We start from the raw sequence: 9,436 nt of genomic DNA on the forward strand, positions 1-9,436 counted from the left end.
TCCCATACACAAAATGCAAATATAAAAATAAAAAAAAATATAAAAATAAGAAAAAAAAATATGGCACGGAAAACCGCTAAGTTACAACGGGTCGCTTCATCCCCCGAGACTCGTATATATGACTTTTTTATATCTCAATTGACTAGCTCATTCCCCAGACCTTCATGCCCTACTTGTTGTTGTGGAGAGGAGAGGAGAGGAGAGGAGAGGAGGAGAGATGAGGGGAGGAGAGGAGAGGAGAGACGAGGGGGTGAAGAGAGGAAGGGAGGGAAGGAGAGGAAGGGAGGGGGGTGGAGGCGATTGAACCAGGCTGTTGTTGTTCAGGTCAAGCGGGGAGGTGCTCAAGGATCGGATGAGGTTGTTGCCAGAAGGAACTGTCACATCAGTTTCGAGCTTGACTAAGGCCTGCCAAAATTTAGTATCTGCTCAAGGAGGAGGTGAGGAGAGGAGCAGAGCCAGTACGAGCAGGAGCAAGAGGAGAGACGAGGAGGAGGAGAAGGAGAAGGAGGAGGAGAGACGAGGAGGAGGAGGAGGAGGAGGAGAGGGTGCAGGTACTTGAGCGCTTCCGTCGCGATTGAGCTTCACGACGTATAAGCTGCCTGCCGAACTTGAGCGACTGGCGACGACGAGATCGGTCACTCCGTCCCCGTTGATGTCTCCGACTTGCGTCATAGCGATGCCAAGGCCGAGCATGTCGGGAAAGGCCGAGGAGAGCGAGGACGCGGCGAGCTTGACCTCTTCCAACCGGTAGGATGTGCCATTGTTGTCAAGGAAGACGGCAAACAGCTTCCCAGCTCCCTTCGACGCCCCCACGCAAAAGTCAGGGACGTTGTTGGTGTCTAACCTGCCGAGAGGAGCGAGCGGGAGCCCAACAGCAGTGTCGCTGAGGAAGGCATCACTCTTAATCTCGAGGAACTTCACGATGGATGTCAGACTCTCGTCAAGGCACAGGACGTAGACGATCCCTGGCTGAGTAGTTCGGCAGGCAGAGACAGCGATGTCGGGGACACCATCGCCGTTCACGTCCCCGATGACAGCTATGGCGCATCCGAACTGCATGAATTCTCCACTCAAGCTCGCGATCCCGTCCGTCTTGAGCTCTACTGCTCGCTCCTCCTTGAGCGAGGACGTCAGGGTGACCACCCACACGCTCCCCGAGTTGAGGAACTGACTGTCCCGGAAAGGAGAACCAACGAGGAGGCGCTGGGCTCCGGCAGCTGTCTTGGTGTAGGAGGCGACAGAGAAGCCGAAGCCGTCACCCCTTGCAGGAGGAGAGGAGGAGGAGGAGCCGTTGATGCGGGAGAGCAGGTTGGATGTTCCCTTGGCATCGAAGATGTACACGGCTCCGAGGTTCCAGCTTCCTTCTCCCTTGTCCAGGTACGCGCCCACCGCCAGCTTCCCGTCCGCCAGCCACGTCGATGAGATGCCCAGCGCGCTGTCACTGGGGACGAGGGGAGGGACATCGAGGGGGAGGAGGGAGGAGGCTGAGGGGTCTGCGATGGCGTTGCACAAGCTCATGATGCCGACCTGCACGCACTTGAGGTCCCTGCAGGTGCCGGGGGACTGGACGAGGCAGCCGGAGAGGAACTGCTGGAGGCCGCAGGAGGCGACGGGGCAGGGGGAGCATTCCTCCTGGTTCCACACCCCATTCCTGTAGGGCGTGTACTTGCCGTTGGGGCACGTGAGGCAGGAGCCTGCGCTGCTCCCCCCGCACCCGTCTCGGAAAGCGCCGGGGGAGCAGGTGAGGTTGACGCAGGGGAGGCAGCTGAAGGTGTCCCCCAGCGAGTAGTGGCCAGCGGGACAGACATCGCAGCTGCCTCGTGACGACAGTTGGCAGCCCACTAGCTGCTGTCCAGCTGGACAATTGAGCTGAGAGCCGCAAAGGGAGCACTCAGTCCGGTACTTTGTGTCCTCTGCGTAGGTGCCTGGAGGGCAGGGAGTGCATGCTCCACGGGAGACTCCGCCGCATCCCTCCAGGAACTTCCCAGCTTCGCACCTGAGGGTCGAGCAGGCGGTGCAGCTGGTCCGGCCGGCCGCCACGTCGGAAGCGAAGAAGTTGACGTCGCACGGGGAGCATGAGCCCGGCGACCTGTCTCGGCACCCCACAAGGAATGTTCCCGCGGGACAGACCATGTCGCACGCGCTGCACGTCATGTTGGCGTTCATGTAGAAGGAGGCGGCGCAGAAGCAGGAGAAGGAGTTGGTGCTCGCGTCGATGACTTTCTCCGAGTTGGGAGGGCAGGGGATTTCACTGCAGCTGCTCGCGCCGGCGTCTGACTGCTTACCTACAGGACAGGACGTGCAAGCCGAGGAGGAAGCGCTGGAGTACGACCCTGCAGGGCATTCTGTCTTGCGCCCCAGGGAGCAGAAGGTACCGGCTTGGCACGTGATGCAGGTGGAGGACAGCAGAGACTGGAACGTCCCAGCGTTGCAGAAGCAGTCTGAGAGGACGATGCTGTTGGGGCTGCTGGTCTTGCCGGGGGGGCAGGCGGTAAGGGAGCTGTTCCCCGGACAGAAGTAACCGATGCCACAAGCCAGGCAGGTGCTTCCGGCCATCCCGTAGTAGCCAGGCAAGCACGTGCAGTCCGTTAGCTTGCTCGCTCCTGTTCCGCTCTGCGAGTTGGCAGGGCAAGGGCGGGCGGTGTTGTCAGCAGCAGGGCAGTAGAAGCCGTTGGGGCACGTGCGACACTCTCCGTCCTTGCTGTAGAAGCCCTCGACGCAGAGGCAGGCGTCCCTTGAGACTGCTCCTGCTGGCGCCACCGCATGAGGAGGGCACGACCAGTCCGAGGGGGGAGGAGGAGGAGCGATGGGAGCGAGACTCGCGCCCTCCGCGCCCGAGTTCATCACCTGGATGGTGACAGTCTTGCCCATGAGGTCGGAAAAGGTTGAAGAGCCTTGCTGGGAGGAGAGGAAGGCCAGGATGCGGTTCATGATGGTCAAGAGATCTGCTTGCCGTGACATTGCCCCGCCCTCCCCCGTCCTCCTCGACGAGCCTCCGCTGTTGACAGTGAGCAGAGCTGTGACGTACACCGACGCTCTCCTCGCACTCTCCTTCACGTCCACCACCGACACGTTCTGAGGAGGGAAGTCGGAGGCGATGGAGTTGGCGATCGCAGCTCGAACTCGAGAGCAGTGAGACTCCAAGTCATCCCGGCTGACTCCCTCCAGCTTCACCATCATGCGCAGGCTCCCTCGGAAGCTTCCGCAGTCCTCCTTCACCACCTGCTTGCCCGACAGCGTGCTCGACCCGAAGCGAAGGGCGAGGAGCACGACAGCAGCCACGAGGCCCAGGAGCGCGAGCATGGAGCAGATGCGGCAGGTCCAGGAGTAGGGCACATGGAGGGGCTTCCACTCCTTGGACGCGTTCGGGCAGTCAGGGCTGCAGGCATAGGGAGAGCAATGAGGACAGGTATTGGCGCGATGAGGCGCGTCCGCTGCTGGCTGCTGTCTGAGTGCGGCTGGGATGTACCTCGGCCCTCGCTCCTCCTCCTCATCATCTTGATCGCTCTGACCGGGTTTGAGAGGCTGCGACACGACAAGCACGCCCTGTACCACCCCGTCCTTCATGACTTCATGCCATCAGTAAGTGAGCAAGAAGTTCCAAGTGCGGGAAGATTAGTGTCCGCCTCGCTTCTCCCTCCTCTCCTTGCTGTTGCTGTTGCTGTTGCTGTTGCTGTTGCTGTTGCTGTTGCTGTTGCTGTTGCTGTTGCTGTTGCTGTTGCTGTTGCTGTTGCTGTTGCTGTTGCTGTTGCTGTTGCTGTTGCTGTTGCTGTTGCTGTTGCTGTTGCTCTCGCTCTCGCTCTTGCTCTCGCTCTTGCTCTCGCTCTTGCTCTCCGTACACCGACTACGCTCTTGCCATTGAGGAGTCAAGGCAGAGTCAAGGTCAATCGATCTGCGAGGGGATGAGGGCTTCAATTAACCACATCCCTCCTCATACCAGTTCGCGAGGACCCACATCCCCATATTGTCCAGGGTCACAACAAAATTCAAATCCGATTTTTGGCGGGCAAACCTGTGACCCCCCTCGCCATGGACAAGCCGAAGGTGCGGAATACCGAAACATGCCAATCATGCCAAAGAAGAAGGAAGAAGGCCAGTGTTCGAAGGTGGCAAGGTGTGCCTGTTTGCACAACTTGTATAAATTTATTCAAAACCCAAAAGGATGAGTGTGGTTCTAAGCGGATTTTACTCTCGAAGTGGGATGATACCTTGGTTTTCAAGCTGTTGGATTTCTTGCAATGTCAAGATCATGCAACTTTGTGTTTGGAGTGTGAAGACAACAATCTTCTCACTTCAGCGACCCAGCATCTGAAGTTAAGTCTTCGTTCTATATCCTTATTTGAAGTGCAAAAGAAGCTAAAAGTCCTTGGAGATGTTTACGGACATACATCAGAAGGGTTTGCGAAATGCTTTCTCTACTATTACACGAAGGTTTTCGAAACACAAGCATCTGGAAATCCACATGCAGGAACCACTGCTATTTATGAGCATTTAAATCGACTTCGTACACAGCTTGATAACATGCACAGAAAGCATCGAACTCTTTTTTCCCGAATCGAAAAGTGGTCTACCTCACATTTCGAAGATTTGAATTCATTACAATCCACGATTCACGATTACTTTTTGCGGTAAGTCTGTGATGTGATGTTGCTTTCTTTCCCTCTCTGTAGTGTGATCATTCTGCAGATATGCAAAATTGTCGGAGGAGCATGTTGATCCATATCCCCCAAAGAAGCACACCAAGGCAGACTCCGAGCTGTTCATTCAGACAGTTTGTGAAACGTTCAGAACCCTTGATGGCAACACCCGATGTGAAATCATCCGAAGGATTCTGAGTGAGCACGACTCTCTGTATCAAGCACAACAAAACACCAGAGCATGAGTTCTCTGCGATGTGCAATGTCGAAAGAGCAGTTTCAAACTCACATGCTTGTGGATTGCCAGATGTAGTTTCTGAATTGGTGATGTTTGCCAGTAATGATATCGACGCTTTCAAAACAACACACAAAATCATGCCGTACTTGGTAATGGATTGGTGTCGTCAAAGTTTTAGAGCGAAAGATTCGAGGGGCATGAGATTCTCCCCGGAGATTATGAGTTTCGCATCAACACTCAAAAACCTTGGCAATGCGACAATGTTGCGGTTCCTGTCAGGGCCAGGGAACAAGTTTTCAGACAATTTCCATTCTGATCAGGCTTTAGATAACTTGCCTCTGCCATGCATCTCTACTCTTTGCAAGCATCAAAGTATTGACATGAAAAAATGCGTCTGGTGGCGTGCCATGAAACAAACAGGGAGGGAGGGAGGCGAGGGAGGGAGAGGAGTTGAGGAGCCCTGTCGCGGTACTTGCCAGCGGGGCAGGCCGTGCAGGCACCGTAACCAAGCCTCTCATACCCAACGTTGCAGAACAGCACATCAACCAAATTGACTCGGTCAAGCTTCAAGCATCCGCCGAAGGCTACGTCTTGATCACCTCTGTATGATGATAGGAACATGTTGTATACAAGAGCAGGATGCTCAATTTTACTACAATGCACATAATTATAGAGCATTGCTGCGCACTTTCTTTGCTTGTCGACAATTCTTTTTCATTTCTTTGTTGGTTCTGATACGTTTTCCTTCCTTCTTCCACGTTGATCTCTTCGCTTCTTCCGTTTGGGGCACTGATCATATCTTCCTTTACCCCAGAATGGTTGAGTTTTAATTCCAATCTCAATGATCATCAGCACTTTCGTTTGACAGGCTCAAGCTCCAGATCAACCCCTGCTTGCTTATGAACACATTCTTCGTCTCTTTTCATCGTCTGATTATCATCAAATGCATCAATCTGAAATGAAAAGGATCTCCAGCCTTCACCTTTGAGATGCAATACAAGCCACTCAGTCTTGCATTGAATTCCAGTATTCTTGATGATTCCTTTCAGATTGTTCTCTCTTTCAGATTGTTCTCTGTCACATCGATTGATATCTCCGGAACCATGCACACATTAACATCCAGATCCTGCTTCAACAGTTTAGAGAGCACCTCTGACAACTGTTCAGGAATGAGTGCAGAATCTCAATTCTTGTACTCCGCTCCTCCCATCAATGATTTCTGGCTTGCAGAGGTTGGTCCTGTAAAGGTACCGTCCCTTTTCTGTCTGTCCTGGCTACGGATGTAGTAGCCCATGAACGGCGAAGCTGCGTCTCTCCGCTCACTCCATCGTACAGGAGCTAAGTTGGATACGCAGGATTTGAGGATTCGCATGAAGCATTTCTTGTTTCTGACAGAAGCAAGAATCTCACCTACACTTGGCTGGTCTTCTTGCATGCCGCAGTGATAAGCGATATTCTTCAGAAGGTCCTCAGAGGGAGACCAGCTGCTGATCATTAGGACAGCTGCACCAAACGACTCTAACTCGTTCGCATCTCGCTTGTACGCATCCACATTAATGGGATTACTCCAAACTGCCTTCTGCTTGTGGATGCTCTGCAAGACCTGAAGCGCTGATCTTTGGCCGAAAGGCCGTCCTGCCCCAGCACAAACAGCCAGGGTGATGGGATCTTGCACAGCAGGTGGGAAAGACGCGGTCAGTTCTGGCAGAGGAGTGTCATGGATTCTCAGTTCCACCTCGTTTTCTAATCTAGTCATTTCAGACATAGATTCTTTACTGCCCCGCCGTGGCAAATTGCTGACCCACACATTCAGCTGAGCAAACCCCTTGGAGATGTGCAACTGAGAGACAGCTTCATGCGCGGGAATCTGAAACATGCAGTAGATAGATTCGTCCTTCAGGCTCCTTTTGTCGCGCTTTACCCTAAGCAGGACCGCTCTGGAGATGTTTCGAATCAAACTGGATGGATTTTTGATTTCGGGGATTCGACTCAAACTAGTCAAGAAAAGCGAACAGAGCCATGGGTTGACGTTGTCCAACAGTTGAGAGACGCGACTGTACTCGGAGCTTCTTGAAATCTTATCGATATTCCTGACCAAAGTGTTCGTCCCCAACATAATGCAGTGAATGTTTGCGTTTGTCAACAACTTCTTGACGAGCACCAGCTTGGCGATCGCTGCGAAGTCCTGCTCAGGAGGAATGGTCTCATCCATCAGTAGTCGTCTCCTTCCACAAGTAGCCAAGAGCTCCCAACAAACACCACTTCCTTTCACCTTCTTTCAAATCAAAATCTAATACTCCAAGAAGTTCAGTACTCAATGTAAGAGTTGTAGACCGAATCAACGAGATAAGGTCGCAGTTCATGGCCAAGCCCATCAAGTTTGTGATGCTTGAGACGTTTTGGTACAAGTTCTGCTTGTTTTCTTTCTTCGAAGGGTTGGAGAGAAAATAAATACTCTGGTCTGAGTTTCGCACAAAGAAATCAGCAGCACTCAACGACTTCCCACTGCCAGAACAAGCTTCAATCACGCACAAGTGAGTGGTAGCTGTGACGTCATTCGCATCCTGTACCAGTGTGTTGATTGGGCTCAATATGCTGAAAAGCCTGCTCGCCCCCCGCTGATGATGCCAAGCTTGTTTGCCGGGCAAGAAATCTGGCAAGGTATCGCCTCAAGGACGAGATGACCTCATGCATGTCGACTTGGTTGGCAAGGTCTTGAATAGCTAGCAATCAACTGGTCAAAAGTAATCGGAACTAATGCTCAGACTTACCCGTAAAGAAATTTTCTGTCCAGCTGTACATTCGATGTGTTTTGAGAGCATACAGGCTGAAGGAAGAAGCAGACGAGGCAGGGGAGGAGGGGAAGGGGAGGAGACCCTGACTTGCGCGCATGCAGATCGAGATGGTGGTGGAGGAGTGCGGAGAGGAAAACGTGGATGGTGTTTACAAGCGAAACAACAAAGGTGCGTGAGGAGCAAGCAGGGAGAGAGGGGGGAAGGATAATGATGATGATGATGATGATGATGATGATGATGATGATGATGATGATGATGATGATGATGATGATGATGATGATGATGATGATGATGATGATGATGATGATGATGATGATGATGATGATGATGATGATGATGATGATGATGATGATGATGATGATGATGATGATGATGATGATGATGATGATGATGATGATGATGATGATGGAGATGATGATGATGATGGAGATGATGATGGAGATGATGATGATGATGATGATGATGATGATGATGATGATGATGATGATGGAGATGACGGAGATGAGGAGGAGCGCGATGTTGTGGTGATGCTGGCAGATCTGACGCTGGTCGTGCAGTGTGGGAGTTTGGCATCGCCTACACCAAGGGAGATTTTACGCTCCTCTACGAGCGAGGAGGAACAAAACTTCGAAACAAACAGCTCAAGAAGAGACAAGTCAGCCTCCTCCTTGATTTCAGCCCCCCTTCCTCTCCTTCCCTTCCTCTCCTTTTCCTCTCCTTCCCTTCATCCCCTCCCCTCCCTCCTTCTTTCCCCTCCTCTGCCTCTGCCTCTCCTCTCCTCATCACCCCTGACTTCTTCTTTCGCTTCTCCTCAGGTCGAGAGCTCTCGCTGGATTCTCTTAAGCGACGCCAACGGAGTTCACGGCGACGAGCCCTTCTACTTCCTGCAGGGAGACTTGAGCCGCGTCTCCTCCCCTGCCTGGAGGTCCAAGGTGACTCTTCTCCCTTCTGCTCTCCCCTGCTCTCCCCTGCTGCTCCTTCTATCTCATCCCCGCACTCTCCTTCTCTTCCTCTTCTCTTCCCGTCTTCTCCTCTCTCACACATCTTTAGGTTGGCGTCGCTCCTCCGCCTCAAGTGAAACCTCGGAAATCCTCCAAGAAGCGCGTCAAGGACTTGGAGGTGAAGCCGAGCCTCCTCTTCCTCTCCCTTTCTCCTCTCCTTTCACCCTCCCCCCTCCCCTCCTCCTCTCACTCCCTGCCTGCCTGCCTGCCTGCCTGCCTGCCTGCCTGCTCCTCCCGTCTCGGGTTTGCTTTGCCTTTTCCTTGTCGACCTTTCCTTTCAATTGCTCACCCTCCTACGCTTCTTCTGGTTTTCGCCTGAATCTTGTGACTAGGAGGAAGAGGAAGAGGAAGAGGAAGAGGAAGAGGAGGACGAGGAGGACGAGGACGAGGAAGAGGAGGGAGAGGACGAGGAGGGGGAAGGAGAAGATGACGAAGATGATGAAGAGACAGAGGACGACAAGAAGGCAAAGAATATGAAATTCTCTGATTTCTTTGGAGACGAAGATGTTGGTGACTGGGGGAAGGAAGGGGAGGAAGAGGAGGAGGAAGAGGAAGGAGAGGAGGACAAGGACGAGGAGGAAGCAAAAGTGGAAAAGAAGACCAAGAGAAAGGGAGAGAGCAAGCCATTCATCGCATCGGAGAGCTTTCAAGGGCCGAAGGAAGGTTACGTGTTCAAGATGGGAAACAAAGGTCTGGGCTACTACTTCGACGGGCCTGAGGAGGAAGAGGAGGAGGAGGAGGAGGAGGAGGAGGAGGAGGAGGAGG

The 9,436-nt window shown here is 53.0% G+C and overlaps 3 protein-coding genes across 3 annotated transcripts; 1 reads left to right on the forward strand and 2 right to left on the reverse strand.

The window, feature by feature from the left end:
* Positions 1-1,533: 1,533 nt before the first annotated feature.
* Positions 1,534-2,844, reverse strand: GUITHDRAFT_80028 (hypothetical protein; the record flags this gene model as incomplete). Its single annotated transcript, XM_005822132.1, has 2 exons — positions 1,534-2,143; positions 2,279-2,844. Coding segments are annotated over 2 exons (1,176 nt in total), but the record flags the coding sequence as incomplete, so codon positions are not given.
* Positions 2,845-6,058: 3,214 nt separating this feature from the next.
* On the reverse strand, positions 6,059-7,087 carry GUITHDRAFT_118656 (hypothetical protein; the record flags this gene model as incomplete). Its single annotated transcript, XM_005822133.1, has 1 exon — positions 6,059-7,087. The coding sequence occupies one exon, from the start codon at positions 7,085-7,087 to the stop codon at positions 6,059-6,061; it is 1,029 nt and encodes a 342-aa protein (XP_005822190.1).
* Positions 7,088-7,563: 476 nt separating this feature from the next.
* On the forward strand, positions 7,564-9,361 carry GUITHDRAFT_146703 (hypothetical protein; the record flags this gene model as incomplete). The annotated part of the gene is made up of 6 exons (XM_005822134.1): positions 7,564-7,587; positions 7,772-7,838; positions 8,228-8,325; positions 8,486-8,602; positions 8,721-8,789; positions 9,004-9,361. Coding segments are annotated over 6 exons (733 nt in total), but the record flags the coding sequence as incomplete, so codon positions are not given.
* Positions 9,362-9,436: the final 75 nt, after the last annotated feature.

This window comes from Guillardia theta (assembly GCF_000315625.1).
Source record: "Guillardia theta CCMP2712 unplaced genomic scaffold GUITHscaffold_131, whole genome shotgun sequence".
NCBI lineage: Eukaryota > Cryptophyceae > Pyrenomonadales > Geminigeraceae > Guillardia > Guillardia theta.